Source organism: Zerene cesonia, unplaced genomic scaffold (genome assembly GCF_012273895.1).
Source record: "Zerene cesonia ecotype Mississippi unplaced genomic scaffold, Zerene_cesonia_1.1 Zces_u013, whole genome shotgun sequence".
NCBI lineage: Eukaryota > Metazoa > Arthropoda > Insecta > Lepidoptera > Pieridae > Zerene > Zerene cesonia.
Genome location: NW_024045143.1, coordinates 178,444 through 201,691, shown reverse-complemented (window position 1 = coordinate 201,691; position 23,248 = coordinate 178,444). Strand labels below are relative to the sequence as shown.

Here is a 23,248-nt window from a genome sequence, read left to right as displayed (position 1 = left end):
ACCAGATGCTATTTAGATGTTCTACATTAGTTCGCTCGTTTGTCATCCCGCACACACTTACCGAGTGGCCCTTTGTGAATGGATTTATGACGTCATATATAATTGGGATGTTGAAATTACATCCATTGTACACATAGACGAGATGTATATGCATCGTGGTTTGTAAGTTTGTTTTTAATTTAGAGTTATAAAACGAAATAGAACTTGGGATATTTTAATTAGTATTACAATAACTATTACTTATACTATTTTTTATATATATTATCAACACTTAGATTTGTATTGCTATAAAATATTTGACGAAACAAATCATTAACGAGTATTATATATTTAGAAATTAAAGATTTTTTAACGTATTTAAAGCGAATGAATAAATCGCGGTTAAAATCCGTCAAAAGTCTTCAATTTCTAAACATTAACAATATATGTTATTTCAATATCTAATAACCTTGTATGGGTGAAAAAATCATTCAATAATTCATATCATGCAAATCCATTCGTGTTTTTTAACACACACACAAACACCCGCACACATACACACACACACGCGTTTCATAATACACACGTGTTAAATTAATAACCTCAACGACGGTAGACATAAAACACATCATCTGTATCAAAAAAAACAAAACGAAAACCGTTTGTCCGTGCGTACCCTCGCGCTCGTATCTGCCGCGACCACTGGCCTGAAAACTTAGATACAGCACCCTTCCGGTCCATTCCCACTTTATTTTTAGACTGGCTATACCACGCGGATTCGTCTGGCACATTTGAAATACGTTTCATGAATTTGTGTTACATGTGAAACTCTGAATGAGGTGTTATTTTAAGAATCCTTTCATTAAGAACTTTTTTATTCGCCACGTAACTTGGAAATATTTTGCAATTTCCACAATAAATATGGCTGAACCGATATTCATTAATTTAAGAATATCTACTTACAACACCGATATTATCTATAATTCACTCAAAACATCTCAAGGAGGAACCCCAAAAGTTGCATAAAAGTATTTTTTATTCCAACTTCGCATTTAATAAGTGTATAAATAAATACATACTTCTGAAAGTACAAACGCCTTTTCACAATCAGTCAAAACTTATTTATCCACTTCCCCTCCCTCGCTCACGTTGTTTCTATTCCGAAGGATTCCCTTTGATCTATCTTATCGGATGAGTTAAAAAATTCATCGCACTTAATGGGATGTTTGTTGCAATTACGTTTTAGAGTTCAAAATTGCGTGACACTTGATGATAAAACGATTCAAGGAATAAATAATTTTTAAAATTCGTAATGAATTTCGTTTCAATTTTCAAAACAAATATGTGTATTTGTTTGAGGTCTGTTTATTTTTTGCATTTTATTTCCTATTGTAATTAATTAAGCACAATTTATTTTTGTTTTTTGAAGATTGATTTTAGTAGATTTTTTGTAATTAAAACTGCAGTCTCTTTTAAACCTATTTTAGTGCTACCAAGTCACGTACATACTTATCATATATACTATATATATGATCATAAATACTATATCATCGGACTCTTTTTCGCGAAACTTAAGTATTATAATGTTAAAATCAATCGACACTAAAAACGAGACGTTAATTACGTTTCTAGAAAGTAATCTATAGAACAACTGAACCAATTTTGAAAATACATTAAATGAGAGTATCGTCTATAAGATGCCATCCAGGACAAACGATAGATAAAAATTTTACAAAATTTACCAGGTATATAAAAAAATACAAGCTAAAAACTGGAAGCAATAACACAAGCTTGCCTCCACAGCAGCACGCGAGTAGGTTTGTCACGGCCGTGTGGCACAGAGCACATTTATCGTGGGTTATCTGTGGAGAAGAAATGACAATGACAGATAAATGCGAATCCGCACGCGCCGAACGTCAGCCGTAATCCCGCGGAAACCGACCTTGTGGGACTGCATACATCCAGCCGCTTGTGTTTAACGCGTATTCAATGTAGTAAGCGCAGTCAATCTAATAGAGGTAATTACTACTATTTCTCTGATAAACAAGTGAACAATATGTCAAGTACTAAATTCTCGTCATGAAGAAGTGTTTCTGCTCAATATTTATGACAAACAACTGTTCAGCAACACAGTTTAAAGAATTAACATGTTGTGGAGTTGTTGTAAAAATGCAGTCGGCATCGCTTGTTTCCAGCAATATTGTTTATCAACTGTTGTTCAAAAAAATTTTACTATGAAAACGAAGCTTTCATCATTCATCATCATTAATAAAAAAAAATATCCGATTTTTATGACATAATATGATAAAGAAAGTTTCTCATAGTGCTTATTATGTTATGTTCGACAGTATTATAACATGTGTAGTGATATATAATAACCATATTATAGAGTTAGTAAATTAAATTCTAATTAATCAATTAGTTTATGAACATGCCGTAATCATTACATGAACCAATTTATATTAAGTGTTCACGTTAACTTCAATTATTATATCAATAAATGATACTCGTGGTTTACACCCGAAAAGTGGTGGATACACCCGAAAAGATACTAGGCATCTCCTAACTAAAAATCGTATTATAAAATCGTTGCTTTACAATGAGGAACAAATACATATAAACACAGTTTCCCAGTTATAATATTAGTAAGGATTACATAATATTTAGTTAATCAGCTCGAACTTCTATCAAAAAGCGAGTGCCGCAGTGTAAAGACGATGAATACGTACCAGGTGCGTAGCGTTGCGGACAAGCCTCCCGCGCCCCCGCTAATCCAAGGCGACTTCCATTTATTACCCACATCTCGGTTATTTCTTTTATCAGCTTTCATTCACGCGGCGAGTGAAGGTCGCAATTTATAACCGCTTCCGTCGGAGCGAAAAAGATGATTTGAGCGCTTTTATTAATGGCGGATACCATCGTTGCAACTGCGTTTCTTTGCAACGATTTTCCGGTGATTTATCGCATATGAATAATGGAAATTTTCAGTGTATCTATATTTAGAACGGTTGGTTGTAATGTTAAGGCTAAAACTAATTAAGTCTTTGTATGTACGAGAATGTTCTACGCAAGTAACAGTTAACAGAAATAAAAAGTATTTGAGTTTGCGTTTATCACATGTAGGTACTCGCTTCACAGCCGTCTTCAGCTACAGTAACAGCATGTCTTGAGCTCCTTAATGTTCTGTGTGTCATTGATTGAGTTATGTTGAATAATATAAATTATTTATCTATAGCCACAATCATTTTGTCGTGTAGTTTTATTATAATATTCAAAGAAGATTCCATATACACCGAACAATGGCAGCACATAGCTAACATATTCTTTATTATGACTCGCAATTATGAGCTGAATGCTAATAAAGAAGACCGACCTTTCTAGAAAACAACACGAAATATCCAGACTAAATTCCTTTGAATACAAAAGCTCGTACCTTTCCCGATATTAGTATAAATGACATAGCTTATCTCGAATATGAACAGAAATACTGTGAGGTGTCTAGTTAGCGCTAACTGAGTCGTGACTGGGCCGCACTGATACCGCGTATTGTTACTGTAAATAAGATACGCTGTTATTACATCTCGCAGAATGTACCCACAGAGTACTAGACGGGATTATACGTCACAATCACTACATAGTATAGAACAAAGTCATTTTCTATATCCCTATGTATATGCTTAAATTTAAAAACTACTTAATTTCATAAGTTGTGCATATTATAAGGGTGTGCTTCACGCGGCGTATCAAATATTTCCTAATCGTATAAATACCAAACATTTTCCATATTAATTAATGAGCATTATGAACTTTCACATAATTATTATAAACACAATATTCATGGAAACTCTTCTATTTATGATAACAAAGAGGAAAGTTGTATTGTACGTTTTCACGCAAAAAACCGTTGGACCGATTTCAGAGAAGAAGGCCGCAACTTCACTGAGTGACATAGGCTGTATGTTTACAGGCGAAGCCGGGGCAAAGAGCTGTATATGTATAAATATTGATTAGATGATGCGTAAAATTAACTTTCCACCACTAAACAACCGATCAGTTCTCCATGCTCGCTACAGCCCTCGCTATAAGCGTAACCTTACATAAGAATAGTGTTCGTTGCAAAGTTTACAAGTGGCATCTTGCTGAGCAAGTTTGGGACGTGTGAGATTTATGAAAGGCTGATGCCGCCTCTGTTATTGTTGTTTATGCAGATGTCGCTATAATAGCGTTTGATGGCAACCGATGTTCTCGTCTACGTAACACTTTGCTGCTTAGACAATAAGACAGTGGTTTGCTTGAGAGTGTTGGACGTGCAATACTTTGCAGCTTTTGCGTTTGATATCCGATTCATTTGTAGTTTTAGTTCTGTATTTACTGAGCTAAGAAAATCTAGCTTCGTTATGCAATAGTTGGGTAACTTCATATTTCTTTAAAAAAAGTACTTTAATAACTTGGTTTTAGGATTATGTTACAATATTGATCACAACAGAAATCTTAATTGCTTGTACTTTTAAATTTATGTTATAATATCGTGTTTTTATATCAATTGATTATAGCTTTCTATCTTCCTCACACAAAAACCAAACCAATAATGGATAATGTTGTTTGAATGGAAATTATGAGCGAGATGTATAACAATTCCTGAATAGGTATTTTATTATGTATGAAAGAGCAATATTCAAGGAACATCTTTCAATTTTTATTATTCAAAATAAATGAACATAAACGTAGAGAATTTCTGTAACACTGGTTTTCGTCCGTTTATTTTGAGCAATAAAGATGGAAAGATGTTCCTTAAATCTTAAGGTTACACTGATCTTTTGGCAATAGTCAAACATTTTTAAGATGCAAGCATACTGCATCTTGAAATTGTTTGATTTTCTACTCACTTTATTCCTGTTTTGGTGCCAAATAAGGGTTTGTCTATGTCTATGTCTAAATAGCAGTATTTGTAATATATAATAATAAGAGTTGAATAAAAATTTAAATGTTAAATATGAACTGAAAACATTTATTTAACTGCAATTGTTATAATCAAGAAACCAACATGATCGGATATCCATCGATTGGGTTTACGCACCACCAAACCGAAGGGTCCAAAATGATTTACCTCTGGGGCTGGAATTCAATTGGTGGCAAATAGTTTCTATAATTGCCCTTCCCGCCCTTTGACGTGTTGTTAATAGTTTGAGTTCGCGAATTTCGTATAAAAGTTATTTGGGATGGTTATTAAATCTCAAGATTTCTCTGGGGATAACTAACGTTAATGTCATTGCCAAGTTAGATATTGTTATGGGAAAAATGTGTTTATATTTCATTGAAACATTTCTACAATTTTATCCAAAAACGAGATTTATTTCTTCAATTGTTCGCGTTTGCGAAACATTTTTCGTTGTTTGGAAAATGTATGCCAAAATAAAAAGTTATTAAGGCTTCTGTCGCAAGTACAATCGAGGGCCTTCTGTGTAATTTTTTATTATCCACCACAGTGCCGAAAGAACCTTTATTATTTAATTTAGTTTTATATAAAACAAAAACATAACACACACATTCACTAAATATTATAATTATTTATCATCTCAAATCCTTCATCACTTGATGGAGTTTTAAAATATTTGGCAACACTCGTCCCAGCGTGCCAAGACCGACCAAATATAATTAATTTAATTAATTCGAGGCATAAAACTTTGATTTCCCTGGACATCGCGAAGTTCCTGTTTTTGCTACGAGTCTTCACTTTGGCCTGGTTAATATTTTAAACACTGCAGTGAATTTAAATTATAAAAACCAGCTTGGTTATAGAGACGTGTAAGGCAGCGTTTACACATACAAGATTGAATATTAAACGAATGTGGCCGATTTCATTTTGAGAAAATTTGACTTGTCAAAATATTTCTACGGCACTTAGTTTTTAATTTAGTTTTGAAAATATATATGATTATTAACTAGTCAATTATAAGTTGCAGCTAGTAATATAAAATCAAGCCACACGGAAACAGCTTTGCTATGATTAGTAGATCATGAATAACTAACTGTCTGACCCGACATTACACAAATAAATATTGATAAGCTTATCCTATACTTAAACGTTATATTGCAAATCACAGAAGTATACTTTAAATGTAAAAATGTATAGCAAGTATACTTGCCCTATAGGGTTACGTCAATTTAATTGTAATTACGGAAAAAATAACAGTCATTGTGTCTACGTATACTTAAAAAATACTTTATTTTTTTCCCACAATACCGTTAAAATTATAAAAGAATCATAAGAAGCAATGAAACATATTATCAATTAATCATTAACACAATATTTCACACGCGCACCGTCTGCAGTGTGTTCGTCACGGACACGCCGTCTGTTTTTAATTATATGATTTTCTTCTTACACTTATCACACTTTTTTAAATCCGAAAAGATAATTAATGATTTTTATACAAAACTATATTCGGAGTTTTGTGTTTGACAGATGTGAAAAATGATTCAGGGCATTTTTTTTTTCATGTTCAAAAGAAAGTAATTTACCCTTGTATGCTTAACTTCAATGGTTTTCAAACTCGAACTCAAACATTTATTCATTCAACTAGATTTCTTATAGAAGCACTTTTATCGTCATATTACACACTTATAACATTTACCACCGGTTCAGAAAGCAATTTCTATAGAGAAGAACCGGCAAGAAACTCTGTAGTTGCAACAGTTGTTTTAAAATGCAAAAAGCCTTAAATATAAAAAATTATCCAATTACTTATTACACACAGGAAACAAATTCTTGCATAAAATTGAAACTTATAAAGATCTAGCTGCACCCCGCGGTTTCACAGGCGTAAGTCCGTATCCCGTAGGAATATCGGGATAAAAAGTTGCCTATATGCTATTCCAGTTGTCCAGCTGTCCACGTACCAAATTTCATTCAAGAGCAACAAACACACACACATCCTTACAAACTTTCGCATTTATAATATTAGTAGGATACTATATCACAAGTGTAAAGGTTACCTTAGTTAAATTTCATAAAATACAAAAGTTTATACAAAACTGTAGCACGAGATGGAGTCCGCTAAATAACGACTATCAGCTTAACTGCGGCCATTTGCTTTAATTTTAATGAAGAGGGGATAGAGTTACTTCGCTAGACAAGTTTTATGTTCTCCGGGTTATAAGTTAGCTGTTCAGAGGGTAATTCACACGTTAACCCCTTTTATTTGATACATTTTGGAAGTAATGTATTAAATTGGCTTATTTGGGCAAGCTTAGAGATTTTATGAGTGTCTTTCTTATAACTGCTTTTGTGTAATATCATTACAGACTAAACATAATAACAAATAAAAACATAATAATGAATAAGGAATACGAAAACTTACAGGCAAATAAATTGAACAACTTTAATTCATATTTTGTACATTATTTGTAGGTACCTAGTACTTTAGTTATAATCGATAAAATGTTAATTAAAACAATGAAGAAAAATCTAGGCATAATACCTATGTTACTGGTATATAATCCACAGATCGATAGTAATGGCTGAGCTGGGAACCAAACCCAGGATCGCCGGAGTATTATCAAGTCATTTTGGACAATAGTCCTCGCGCGGAAGTTCCTGGCGTTCATTTGCATATTTACGTATAAAAGGGGGATGATATATATTTTAATCCTTTTCGTATCTCTTCTAACTGGTCTGGTGTATCACCGTAGTTTAGTTGGTTGAATGTTGGATTAGATTGGAGATACAAAGGTTAAGTTCGGATCGGGAAATATTAATATTATAAATACCAAAAATATACATTTAAGGTCTCGGCGAATATTTGGTTTGCACCGGTTTTGCGCCTGTTCTCTATCCTTGAATTTTGTATCTTCTATTCCAAAGGAATATGAAAGATTATATAAAGGAGCACACTTGTCCTGTACGTATACATACTAACTCTATGTTTGTTGCCACCAAACTTCAATAACGTTTATATTAAGGTTAGATGTAAATTAATTTATACTATTTTATACTCTTATATTTATTGCTCTGTAAATTAATTCAATTATTGTATTGGGGCTTAAAGTTCTTTCATAAGCTAATGTCTATTGTTTCTTTTGTTATAAAAACAATTAACGCCGAATCAACATGACTAAGGACTCAGTTATTATTCTTCTGTAACTTTTCTCTATCCAGATACAGTAGCCGTTAAAATAATAATATTTAATCGTTACGATGCTAGATATTCCAGAGCTTCAGCAAATAGCTCCTTTGAAGCAATATTAGAGCATATATTATTTTCTAGTACGCAATATTAAAGTGTTAACCCAGGGAGTTAAATGCTAATGAAATGGCGTACGGTTAAACTAATTTAATTTGAAATTGTAATCTAATTTGCGATTTTAGAGGAATATTGTTCGAAAAAATCTCAATTATATACAATTTCAGGTTTTGTATTAATTAAGAATCTTGTTTGTCTCTTTTAATCACGATAGCATTGATTTCAGTGGCCCCTTTGAATGGCATATGTAATTAATTACATTCAGAAAATGACGAAATATGCACTTTTTCCCTAACGTGTTTGGATTCATTTATTTCTTAGTGTTAGAATTTTTTTGAAACTTTAGTGTGAAATTATCGAAACAGATCTGGTTCTTAATCTACCAATTCATTCAACATACATAACCTGACACACGCACACTCACACACACACACATTTACACACACATACACACACATTCGTACACTCCACACTTTACAATGAATACCTAGTTATAAACGGTTTATTTAAATTTTCATACATCTAGTTAAAATACTAAAGTTAAGGAAGAGCGGGGCCTCCTGACACAGGCTTTTTCTTAAACTTACTACTACTCCATCCAACTGGTTTTTATTTTATTTTTTCATTATAGTCTTATCACTAATGCTTCAAGTATTCAATGTAGAGATACATACTTTTAACTTTATTATAGTGACAATTACTCTTGTCTTATTCCTCAGTAAGCTCCACAAACACCCAAGTATTTATAGTTGAGTATTATAAATCCAATCAAATCGTCGTAACATAAACCTCAGTGGTGTTTGGGAAATTTAGAAACGACCATTTAGATATTGATAACGTGACGCTTTGTGTCGGATTTATCTTTTATTTTATTGCCTTGGAGATACTCCATTACAAAAGATGTCTTATGGTGTGTACCCACTGTGCTTTACTGTATTTCTGACTTTTATATACATGTCGTGTTGTGTATGTCCCTCATTGGTATTGAGTTTACGAGTTACTAATCGTAGCTTGGCTGAAGTACCGGTCGCGAGAACTGTTATAAAATGACGGCGTAGTTAGAAAGAAAGAAAGAAGAAATAAAAATCATTTATTTCGCGACATGCAACACAAAAACATAGATGAAATAAAAAATAATAAAAACAAAAGTAAATAATAATAGCAAAAAAGTATTACAATAGCGTGTCCCACACTACCGCCCAGGCGTTAGCCTGGCGCTGGTTTTCAACTAGATCCTAAATTGTTCCGACTCACGGATGCAAAACGACGCATATATAAATAATAATAAAAAATAGTGTGTACTTAAAATAAAATAAACATTTATAAATACATAAATTAATTAAACGTATTAAAAATATTAATAAAATTGACATACTATAGAGAAAAAAAACGTAGTAAGTAAACTCTTGGCTGATTCTCCGTTCATAAATGAAAAAACTTCAATTAAATTCGATCTTACTCATAAACAGAGTAACATTACATGTTAAATAAATGTATTTGCTTTATTAATATTTTTATTCAAATGTTCCATAGCATTTTCAGTTATTATTTTTAAATCTTAATGTTGTCAAATATTATAAAGTCAATATTGTATTGAGTTAATCCCAAAAATAGTAAAGGTAAGTATTTTATGTATGTAAATAAATAAAAATACATCGTTAAATTCTTTCAGAATATGTTTAATCCAGCACTTTATTTTTATTTATTAATACACATATTATAAATATTTTGAAAAGGAGGAAAATTTATATTTCCATCACATTGGAATCCCCAAGTCACTCAAACAAATAATTGTAGTTCAATTGGAGTTACTCCATGTCGCAATCATATCACACAATAACATCAATCACGCCCACATACACATCCAAAATCGACCTCAATATTATAAAAATATACGTAATTGCGTAGTGCGTAGGCGCCTTATTAGCTAGGACCGAAACGACTGAAGTCCATCGCCGCTAGCTCTAGCTTGCGGTTGCCTCTCGGTTTTTAATGACTCTATTAAAAAGATTAATAGGCTCTATCGTTAAAAACATCGCTTTTTTCATTCCATACAAATTTAATTAATGTAAGATAGTCTTGAGTGGTCTGAGACCGTCAAGGGTTGGCGTTTGTTTTTGTTATTTGATATTTTAATTTCGATTGCTTTCTCGGTAGTTTACCTGCGTACATCTGATGCTTATCAATTGTTATGTTATAATTAACATTTTTCATAATTATTGTTTATTTTTATTAGCACAGCATGCTTCCATCTTAATTCATTTTTATTTATTGTAAGGGATTGAATTCTTTTAAGTAGACGATTGTATCTTAAGTAAATATTTTTCTCAAGCTAATTTACATGCACTATAAAATATTATTGCTCCTTGCCACCAACATTAATTTAAACGATATCCTTAGTAATGTTACTAGTATAGTATTATATTATCTGTGGTGATCCACACAAATGCATTGAATACTGTTTGTATTTGATGCATTCTCACACATCGTTGTGTGTGAATTTTAAATGAAAATAGCGGTGAGAACCAATATTGACATATTGTGTTTGTCAATATATATCATACATGTATCATACAGCATTGCTATTCAGTAAAAGTAGTTTATAAATAAAATAAAAATGAATCCTTTAAAAGTTTTTTTTTTTATAAAAGAGTATTAAAATCTTTTCATTATATTAATTATAATCTATTTTAAGTATGGTATCTATGAATATTGAATATGATATCTATAAAAAGAATCTATAACAAATATATGACAACGAATATGTTAGAATTAAAAACGCCGTCCCTATATGAATTAATGTAACCATGTTTTTATTGTAAATACATATATGTCTACGCCCTATGTTCTAATGCTAAAATTAACTAGTTTAGCACATCTATGAACATGAATTATAATGTAAGTATATAGCCATGAATTGTAAAAGAGCAACTACAGAGTCTCTTGCCGGCTCTTCTCTGTAGAAACTGCTTTCCGAACCGGTGCTAAATGTTAAAACTGTGTTCTGACCATTCATCGGTTCTTCTTTAAGAAGTCTATTTGAATAAATAAATGATTGAGTTTGAGTTTGAATTACAAAGGTTTTGATATACATCGGGTCACTAATTTATGCTTTATGTGATATTCTTGAGACTCCATAGTCAGCTCTCATCTTCCCCTTTCAACCCTTTGGAAGGGTTAACTGTTTGATTAAATCGTATACTCCTTAAAGTTTAAAATTTGCATAAAATCATAGTATAAATGAAACGTATACGTTTATTTGTGTACGCAAATTTATATGATGGTAGAAGAAATCGACTGCAATTGTGTGGTTTTTATGAGAAGGCTAAAATCTCAATATACATTATTTTACACAAACTGTTCTGTAATGCCTGAAATGAAAATAATAACATCTTTATAGTCCTATCCTTATACACCTCTTTTGTGCCATGGGAAGGGTGAGGAGAAGGAAACGGGACTCCGGCTCCCCCAATCCTCACCTTCAAGTTTATAATAAATTAAATTATTCAATATTTTTACTGATCATACTCTATCTAGTTGATTATAACAAATGAAAACACTTTCAAAATTGACAAACGCTCCAAATTGCACACGGAATGACACCGCTTTAATATTAAACAACATCTATTTAAAGTGCAATTGAACAATAAAACGATCCCCCATACCCCTCGCCCCAACCCCCATACATATACATTGCGCTTATCGCGTCCGCAAATCCAAACCTATTTCATTTGCTTTTAAATTTGCTGCCCGTCCCAATGTCCCCGTTGGTTAACTAAACCCCAATTCATTCCTGTAACTAGCTATTTCCCCCGACTTTGTCCCACACGGTTTAATGGAACGGGTAATGTATTCAAGAAGCATTTGATGTTTGATCGTGTCAATCATTGTTGTGGAGAGATGTGGCGGTATGTCTATTTAAATGTCTTATATTGGATGTGAATTATTGGTTAATTTTAATGAAAAATATTACAACTACTTCATGTTATAATCTTCTCATCTTTTACCCAAATTTCATACGATGGTATTACATTAATTCTATTATAAAAACATACAGGCAATCAGCCTCTTGAGGAGTATGTAAATGAATCTTGTCTCATTTTCAGCTATATTTTATTACTGTTTTTTATAATTTATACAGATTAAAACTGATGGACTACGAATTACAACTATTTTGTAATCAATTGCTATTTGCTACATTAATATGACACAACCTATAAATCAATAGTTACTACACAGATTTAGTTAGCTTTAAAAAATTTTTGAAAATCGTTTGAAGTTAAATAAATGCATGTGGAATAGATAAATGCCGCCTCCAGCGCCCCTGGCGTCTACGTGAATAGTCCAGCAGTTTTGTTTATATATTGGATGTCTCGATTTATTCGTCTGTTTATTGATATCACTTATACTATATCCTTTCATTTGAAGTTTTATGTTTGTTATTTTATGTCTAAATTTAATGACATAATATCTTATCGGACTCATTAATCAATGTTTATTATTATGACCTACAAAGAAAATATTTTAACCTATCTTTAAGTTTTATAAGTTTTCTACATGAAAAAGATCAGTAATATTAAATAATTCATTTTAATGAAATCAAGAGAGAGATTTAGGATCAAAATATATCGAGCATTTGATCATATCTCTACATCAGACTTCACTCTACAAACAATATCCCACCAGATTTAAAAGTAAGTTTAATTACCATTCGTTAAATCCAAATCCCATTTCATTATCTAGTTATGTAAAAAACGACACAAAGCGTCAAATAAAAGCAAAGCTTTAAAGTTCAACTTCGTTTAGCCGCACTGGTGTGGATTCATTCAGTCGAGAGCCGACCGCCGAACGGGACGGGTGTATCGCTGCGAGCCTCAAATAGCATCGAACTAAAACACGACACGAATCGAATCTCGCGCGAACCATGAGCTCGTAGTCAGCGGCAGGAAGGGGTCATCCTCATGAGACCGAAGCCATGATATTTAAAGCGGGAGGTAAGCCTCCGGGCAAGAATCCTCCAAAGACAGAGAAGGTAGCCAAGGTGGAGGAGTGTGAACCATGCCCGGGGGATCCGTGGTTATATTGTGCAGTGTTGTGGTGTGCGTGTGCGATGAGTCTGATATCCAGCGGGTACAGCCTGTACAAGCAGCAGGGCCTGCAAGACCGCCTGTCGCTGTTGGAGGAGCAGCACTTCGCGTTGAGGAGCGCGGTCCTGGAGCCGCAGCAGCCGCTGGTAGAGAGGTTGCGGCGGGAGGTGCTGGCGCGGCCGCCCAGCTACTGGCGACCGAGGAGGAGCATCCGAGACTATGGTGACTGCGTGTGCCCTCCAGGTATGGGAAACTTGAAAGTTGATAAACAAGCAAATTTGGACACAGATATATTACATGTTTACTGTAGCGATAGATAATTTAAAAAGTTGTTGTTGTGTTGTATATCTGTGTCGATTTGTTTGTAGAAGGAGATAAACTATTTAACGTAAGAAACAGTTGAAGCCAAGGCTTTCTCATTAATCATCATCTTTATTTTTACATAAACAATATATGTATATATATAGGTACATACAATGGGATTCCACTAGATTAGACTCTCGTTCTTAGGCCCTTAAGGTGACCTCTGTTGATTTCACCTTATTAATTAAGTCTAAGTAAAGCAAAAACGTTTGTATATAAATTTAATGCAAGAGGTTGTTTATTAAATAACATTTTAAACATAAAGTTAGGCTCTAAGTCATTTCTATTGTTTGTTCAATTGCATAGTAATAGTTTGTTTTAATATTGAGCTTAAATCTTTGCGCTTTATGTAAAAACTTCCTCGATCAAAACCAATTATTTGCGACGTAAATATATTCAATGCCTATCTTATTTATTGAAAGTATTCAAAACACTATTTCAATATTAATGTTTATGTTATTAATAAATATTTTGTGGGCGGGCTGTAGGTGTTTGTTATCAAAGATTTACATATTAAATGCAACATGCGATATGTTGTGATAAAGTAAAATAGAAATACACCCAGCTTCTGTATTTACCTTTAGCAATTTAAATACAGTTATGTAGAATATTTCCCAGCTCTTTAAATACAATTTAACATTTTCAGTTTTAAGCTGTGTATAAAATCAAGAAATTTATGTTAATACTGAAATTATTTTACTTTTATCTAATTGTGTTAGTTTTTCAACAATCGAAATTATCTTTTAAACATAACAGCAACGTTGAGAGACGTAGGGACTTTCGTAATATTGAATACTTATAGTTTTTTTAAATAAAACACCATCATGTAGCGTCAGCACATACATACATGTATACATGTATAGATTTAGACCGATATCGTTTTTGCCAGATCGTGTCTGAATACTTTAACAAAACATAGGAACAATAAATCATAATACACCACTCAGCAAGCGAGCAAAACCAGCTACAAAGCTATGCTACATTACAATAGTGCACCATTGATAGTAACATAGCAATTACGTAAGTAGTTTCTCGCTTTAACTCGGTTGTTAAAAATGGCCATTTCCATATCCTTATAAACTTTCATGCAAGCACTTCTTTTTTGTTATTAGCTTGTGTAAAAAAATATAACAATTATATAATACTCGTATACCTAAATTATTTATATTGTAATCTGTCGAATGACGTAATCATTTCGAAATCAGTTTAACAGTTTGGGCGTTAAACGAAACTAAAGAGTGAGATGAATACAGGTATGCTATATTTAAAAAATAATGTCTTTCCTAGTTAAACTTACGTTTCACTGAACCCTAAAAATTAACATATTAGAAAATTTCTCAATGAATTTATGGAATGCTTATTCCGTCTGGACAAATATTGATAGAATTGAGAGCTGACGATAGTTGGCCGCGAGGTCAACACTTCAACATTATTTTTTTGTATTTAAAATAAATATTTACCTGTGCTGTGAGATTCTGAATTAAGTACTTGATTTGTTCAAATTTGAGAACAAAAATAGGTACAAACATTTTTGGTTTTTCCCAAATCATATGAAACCAACTTTGATGTAATTTGTTGATACCCTCAGATAGCACACGAATGAAGCCACCGACTTAAGCTACTTCACGATACATTAAAAATAAGATGTAACTTTAAAAGAGTTATAAAAAAAGAATGAGGATCTCGCAACTTGATAATAAGCTCACTTATTATTATTATTAATTTTCTCTTAAATTTCCAAACATCATTTATCAATTAAACCAGAAAATATCCAAAAGTTACGAAACGTTCGCAATGATGTGTGTGATGTGTTTGTAATAATATCACCTGCCCTACATTATAATTTCCGTTTTAATCTGAAGCACGCTCAAGTCATTGTTATGATGGCCCTCTCCGGGTGAGTGCGGACAAACCAGCGGGCGGAAAATTGTTGCATTTATAACAACACCTGCAACAACTTGTGCCTATCTTGTTTAATATAATTTGGATGTCAGTTTGTAGCTCAATTTTGTGCCAGCACCGTTTAAAAAGCCGTTAAATTATGTTACTAGAGAAAATAAGGTAGAATGCAGTGCTGGTTATAAATTATTGTGTACGTAAAGAAATATTTATCAATTTTTTTTCTACATACAAGTATACATAACACAGTCTCAGTAATTTATTTTTCCTATATCCCAGAGGTACCTTGAAAAAATTTTATGTATTCTTTTGTGCATTGTAAAGTACTTTAATTTTTGATATAAAAATTTTTGAAAAATATAATTTTAAAATAATAAATATTTATAAATATATACAGAAAACATATTGAGTACATAATACATATCAAATTTCTACTTATACTAAAAGTATCAGTACTTCAAAAGTAGCAAGCGAAACCAAGTAGTTATCGTCATAGTTTATTCACAATTATAGGCTCGTCGAATTACGAAGCAAAATAAAACAGAGACAGAACTTCTAAGGAGCGTGCTAAATTGAATACCTGACTACATAGGGTTGTCGCAGGGCTAGTCTTTCGTATAATAACATTTATACACCTTTATTATATTATTACTCTCATACTTTATATGCAATAGAAGAAAAATATCGCCAATGGAAACGCATATAAGTTTATGTAAAAATAAATGATACAATCTTATAGTAGCGTCTATTTCGTGGCATAGAATTGTGGAGTTTTATCTCTATAGTTTCTTATTATGCATAATTTTCTTAATTTTTCGAGAAACCGATCAAATGTACGTAGTTAAGAGAACGATAAATAAGTGAATAAATTGATCTAGAATAGTCTAAATTAATATACACAACTGAACGAATTGTATTGAATTTAAAGATTCAAAGTTTATATTAGTTAAAAACTTGATTGAGATGAATTAATGTCTGTATATTATTACAATTAAAGGTTTCTTCTAAAGAGGTCTACCTTTAAAAGAGCAATAATAATTAATTAATTAATATCGTTTACGCCATGGCACTTCATATACCCCATAATGTATGACTTAGGAGCTTAAATAAATTATAAACACGGAAACTAGACATTAAGTCCCCTTTAACAAGCGGCTGTCACGATAATTTCTTTTATGATTATAACCGTTGTGTCACAAGAGCCGTCATAATTTATGATATGCTTGGACTGTCATATATTATGGTACTTAATATATTTTGACTGCGGGTAATGTAAATCTTAATTCATCATACCACGTGTTCAAGCCGCGCTGGTGTTCTGACGGTTGATATTCCCACGTTTATATATTTATTACTGTTTTCATGAATATTGTGTTGCGACACAATGGTATAGGCTGATCATTAGGAATGTATAGATCTTGTTCCCTTATAGAGTGTAATAATGGGTTAAAATAGAAAATATAGGACAGTACTAGTCCCGCAAACCATGTTAACATGATGAAGGTTTCCAAATGTTTAGCAGATATATCGGATGGATTTACGTCACCTAAAAATTTAACATATTTCGTTGATTTATAGCTATTTATAAGTTAATATCTTCATATTATATTTATACGTAAATTGTTTGTGTTATTTCATACGTAAATAAATAAAAATGCATAAAAAATAAATAACCTTTCGATCTTAAAGCTGTTACAGTGTCGATCACATTATATAAATCTAATTCACATTCTTGATAAAGGTTACGATAAAATAGGATAAAAAGTTAATAACTTAATTAAGTAGACCCGTATCCCAACCCCAATGCAACAAAAAATGTTTTAGGGTGGTCTTATACCTTTGACGGAAACGCACTGTAATTTAATTAGGCTTCCTTCATACTAGCGACTTACAAAAAATATGCTATTAGACTATTTTTAGTTGGCTATACTAATTAACAGCTGACATTCGAACTAATGTGAATCCAGCAATGTGTATGTAGGATATAGAATTATATTTCCAAAGCAACTAATAAACTGATTTTGAAAAGTCCAACAATAAAGGTAAATTAGATGTTGACCACATACACGCATAATTAACGTCAAGTTAATTAAATATACCTAATAGCTCTATTCAATTTGTACACGCTGTGTTAAACTTTGTTTATTTTTTACTTCTTCGTTAAAATATTTGTTATATAATATTTATATTTAAGAATCACTGCATTCAAATATTGGTTGACCGAATAAATAAATGAATAAACAAACGTATCCCTGGTTCACACGCACCCTAAACTAAGGCAGGTCATGTAAACCTTAAAAATGCCATTAAATCTTTTTCACTAGCAGCTTAATCCCGGGTCGAAAGCTGTCAGCCAGAGGTTATCAGCGCCAGTCCGCAGCGCTGATCGGAAAATGATAAACGGTGCGGAATAGCAGCGACACTTTATAAGGGTTGGGATAAGACGTTAATACCGGTTTATTTTTGGAGATTTTAGAGCTTTTGGATTATACTTCTAGTATGCTGTAAAAAGCTGTTGTTGTTTAAGTTAAGGTTTGTGAGTTAATGATTGTAAGAGTTATTGCTTTTTAAAATGATATAAATAAACATCAGTTATGATTTAAATGAGTCAACGTTTAATCGCTGTGAATATTATAAGAAATTTAAAAAGTAAAAAAAGCTATGAATATTGTTATTTATGTTTTATAAAATAAAAAGATGTTAATGTTTCTTGCACAAAAATGTACTTTAATCGTCTTGTTATTGAGTCTGTTTTAAAATATCTAATACTTACCCAAAACAACTCACGTTGTTTTCATAGACGTAAAAATTCCTATTCCCCACAATAAACGAAAATCCTATGAGTAATAGGAAATCATGGGAAATGAATGCAATCGATGGAAACGTAACGGGGGTTCGCCGCGATAAAACTGACGCGTGCCTGTGACAGCTAGGGGCTTACTGACCTTCTGGTTAATAGTTTGATCAATTATATCCTGGAGATACGTGCATTATTTTATTAATAAAATACGTTAAAATATATTATTGTATAAAGCCAACTTTTATGGTGTAGTTACTAATTTATGCGCAATACTGTCATAGGTAATGCACCCAGCATTACCTATGACAGTAATTTAATTTCCAATTAAATGTCTCTACGAGTATATAAATCATTTCGTACATTGTATTTATTTTGAGCGTTTCCAAATTTTGATTCCATAGATGAATTGATTGTTCTTATAAGAAATATTACATGAAGTAACTACCTTGTAGTCGATAATACCATTAAGAATCCCATCCTTAAGATGTATGGTTAGTTGCAGCCTTTTATGACGTCCACTGTTGGACATAGGTCTCCCCCAGAGATTTCCAAAATGACCGATCACCAGCGGCCTGAATCCAGCGGCTCCCTGCCACTGGTGGTGCACACATAAGATGTATGGATACTTTAATTATCCAATTATACCAATCTAAAGAGCAACTACAGAGCTTCTTGCCGGCTCGTCTCTGTAGAAACTGCTTTCCGAGCCGTTGGTAAATGTTAAAATTATGTTATGATGATTCAAACGTACTTCCAGAAAGAGTCAAATAAATTTTTGAGTTTTAGTTAGAAAATATTGAGAACAATTGTATGAATATTTACACATTCAGACTTCTCACCGGCCACACTTCTGCGCGAGTTCTCAAATGAGTTTATATAAAGTCTTATTAACCTTGTTTATCGGCACAGCGATAATTTGATACCAATCACAAGCCAACACAAATAAACAAGCAAGCATTAACGCTTTTGTTCCGCGAAATTAACGAGCTGAAATCCTTTAATTTCCATTCAATACAATCGCTCAACTACACGAATTCGGTGTCCATGTTTATACCGCTTTAGCATTCATACAATCTATTTCATTAATCCCATTTGGGGCATATGAATCCCATATGAACACAGCCCTTATGGGATTACTGCTATTGGCGATAAGTACGACACTATTCAGTGAACAATCGCTTTTCAATGCTACGTCCCAATTGACACGAATACGCACGATTCATTACGACGTTTTAGCGATAGATATACACTTCAAATGAATGTCCTAATTGACAAACATTCGGTCATTTTGGGTGATAAGTGAGTGTATGCAACGATGATCACGTTCTGTTTCCTTCAGAAATATTTTGTGTGTATGAAAGAGCACTTAGCTGGTATGTATATCTGAAACCGGTCAAATAGATTCAAAAGATATGAAGTATATAATGTTTTCCGTAAATATTTATTATTTCAAAATATTCACCTAATTTTGTTTTTCAATGATTCCCAAGAGGTTAAAACATTAAGTTAGATGATTTTCTAATGAATATACTTTGTAGAATTTCATACAATGAAACTTAAAATATATGTTAAGACGACGGACGTGGTAAATCGTACCTAATTAACTTCGTAATACATCTCTCGCAGTCTTATGGTGTTTACACATAACAAGGAATTGATGTAAATAGAAATAATCCGCAACCGTCACTGAGCGTTTTAATACGAGTACTTGCAAATAATATCACCGTATCGTAGTCCGGTATTCAGAGCAGCTTAGCGGATTAGGCGTTAATTAGATTCGTTTGAACATTCACTATTTGTTTGACCGTTTGTGTTGATAAATTCGATAGAACATATTTTGGCTTGACTGTATTAAATCATTTACATATTAAACATCATATAAGTCCCTCAGTTGCATGATTATTCGACTTAATTTAAAAGCTATGGATGGCTATAATTTATATCTCATTTTCATTGATTGATTTATAACTGACATTGTTGAAATCCTTCATTAAACTAACAATTTTTGTATTAACATCTGTAATTTTAAACCTATGGGTACCTCATACTTGCAAATTATTTTCTATCCATGGACACGTATGAATCTCGTGGTAACAGTTTTTTCGTGATAAAAGCAACTAGCAAATGATATGCTACACTCGATCTACTCTATCTCTATATTAAACACATTACAATGATCTGTGATGGCATCCATAACGTATGACACTATCCACAATTTAAATCATAGACTTTCACTATTGAATCCCTTCATACGAAGCAACGAGCGCAATATTAAAAAGCGATTAACAATTCGAAAAGGTGTAAATTACAGGCGATTTAAAAGGGAATTAGTAGCGTGTAATAATGAGAAATAAATTACTGCGAACGACAAGGGCCCATGGGCCCGCGTAAATGGAAGGTCCCAGCTTATATTGTTTCGAGTTTAATACAAGCATCTAATTATTAACGACTCGTACTAAACTTGTGTGGAAATACGCAGGGTTGCCACGCTGGTGGTTTTATGTACACCCTCCGTTACGGCGGCGGTCTAAACTTTATAGTTCAGCCCTAACTGTGGGCTGCTTGTGTTTTCTTCCGAAATTGGACGTGGTTAAACATAAATTGTGTTTTTAACTACCTCTATTTGAAGGGTTATATCCGCAGTTCAAAACTAAGGAAACTTTAGCGTATGTAATCACATAGTTTAGCATACAAAAAGCTCGACTAATAGTTTACCATTGAAATAGAAATTGTTTTTATAATAATTAAGGCATGTGTCTCGCAAATTTTTAATCAATTAGTTATATTCGCTCCATTAACTTTCAAATATAGAACAGGCATATGTCAGCTAAATCACGGTTATTTAATACATCCAAATGTATTAAATGAAACATGAAAATTATATTAATTCAACAGCGCCAACTATAAAGGTTAGATTACTGATAAGCTGTGTTTTGATAATTATTATGTATGAAGGTGTGTTTATTTCGAATAGTTGTGTTTATGCGACAAGGCGAGGCTTATACCTAACATTAGTGTTACCATATTATTTCATTGATACATTCCATTTGATTTCATAACCAGCAAATTCACTTTCTACTCGTATTTACGGGTTTTTTTGGGAATAATTTTTTGATTAAATAAAATGTTGCTTCACATTTTTTAGTATGAATTAAACAAAATTAACTATTATTAAATGACAAATAAATATTTTGTCATCTTGCATGCATCTATCTTTGCATTTTTGGCAAATTTTTTACTCTTGCAGTTTCAGAATAGGTACTTAAGTGTTTCTATATTTTTTGCTTCGTCGGATTTGTACAGATAGGAATTTTTTTGAAAAATCAAAAACTATAAAAAAATTACAAGCCGGTCGGAGCCGGGGCGAGAAGCTAGTACCACGATAAAAACGTATTTTTAAAGCATAATCCTTACAAAATTAGGAAATCGCATATCAAACTAAGCACATATACTCACACGACATTCCCAAAAGCCAAACAACAAATGCGCAATGCGCTTAAAGCTACGAATATAATGCTAAACCCCTTGACACCACATGTAGGTCAATCGATAGGCCGCAAAGAAACAATTACATTTAGGCGACCCCGTGCAAGTATTTGCGAAGTAAAATTACATCCGGCCGCATTACCGGAGATCAGAAGAACAAACTAATACTTGAGCAAACAACCGGGACTGTGTCCGAACTTCCTGAGCGAAAAGGGCTAAATTGGATGCCTTTCAATTGTTTTATTGAATTGAAATTTATTGGCGAATAGCTTTCCCATGGCTTTCGGCACTTCAGGTAAGTTCGTAACGTCAATACATATTTAGATTATCATATATTTTTAACAATATACCATTTACCAAGCTTCTAAGACATATAACTACATCTTACACTTTCACGTCTATAAAACTACACGGGTCTGTTAGAAGCGCCTCGCAGTCCCCGTCTCCAGAATTAGTGAATCACTTAGCTGAGCGGAGCGGCGAGCCAGTAAATCTTGGGCAGTCTAAATGAGAGTCATTGGCGCTGCAAATGAATGCAATCCATCAGACGACGGAAGAATGTCTCCGAGATACAAACAAAAAGTTATTCGGCTTGCGTCTGCTCCCAATTGTCTATATACAAGGATATGTAATAATGACGTCGTTGTGTAGTGGCCATTAGATCGCGGATAAGATGTGTTTTAGCAAATTTAACTGTAACCTAAATAAATTGATAAAATTACTAAGAGTGTCACTTATTGCTTTGTAAGTAGTCCGTGACAATAAAACAGTAGATCGACAATTGTACCTGTGAAACTATAAAATAAGATAAGTCTTAGATACTACCGTATCTATTCATTATCTGCTACTATTCGACGTGGCTGGCACCGACATATAGTAATTATATTATATTATTTTTTGCCAATGAGTTCAAGACGAATGTATTCGTCTCGAACCTCTGCTTTTTCGTGCAAAATCTAAATAAAAACACTCATATACTGCCATATGTCATCAACTGTATCCTGAAATTAATGGAACTTATTTCAGTTTTATGTATCTACGTTATCAAATGAAAAATATCCATACATCTTAAATAAATTCTGAATCAAAAGCTTCGATATCCATATAGTTTTTCTAAACCGTACAATAAACAAAGGGTATGAATTAAAGTACACAGAGCATTCGTCTAGAGCACCAGCGTCATTCACCTCGAGTTTAGAAGACGGGATGTTTGCTTGACATGCTCTGGGGGTCCTGCGAAGTGCCGAATGTCAATTTTATCGCTGCTAAGAACCGGCCCTTTGATATTTAGACGCGCGATTGGCGACTGTTCGGCTGGAACTGCGCTTCCGACATGTGTTACATTGTATTTAGAAATATGTTTTCATTTTCTTATTTCAATTTAGTTATTT

At 32.8% G+C, this 23,248-nt stretch overlaps 1 protein-coding gene across 8 annotated transcripts in view; it reads left to right on the top strand.

Moving 5' to 3' along the window:
• Positions 1-23,248, top strand: part of LOC119839375 (collagen alpha chain CG42342-like) — a 289,736-nt gene that overhangs the window by 88,051 nt on the left and 178,437 nt on the right. For 7 of the 8 annotated variants that reach the window (XM_038365642.1, XM_038365641.1, XM_038365638.1 and 4 more), the window contains exon 1: positions 13,057-13,552. The exons of the other annotated variant lie outside the window; for it this stretch is intronic. In XM_038365642.1, coding sequence (XP_038221570.1) covers positions 13,198-13,552 — 355 coding nt within the window. In that variant the 5' untranslated portion in view covers positions 13,057-13,197. Of the gene's footprint in view, positions 1-13,056; positions 13,553-23,248 lie in introns of those variants that run through there. 8 annotated transcript variants of the gene reach the window in all.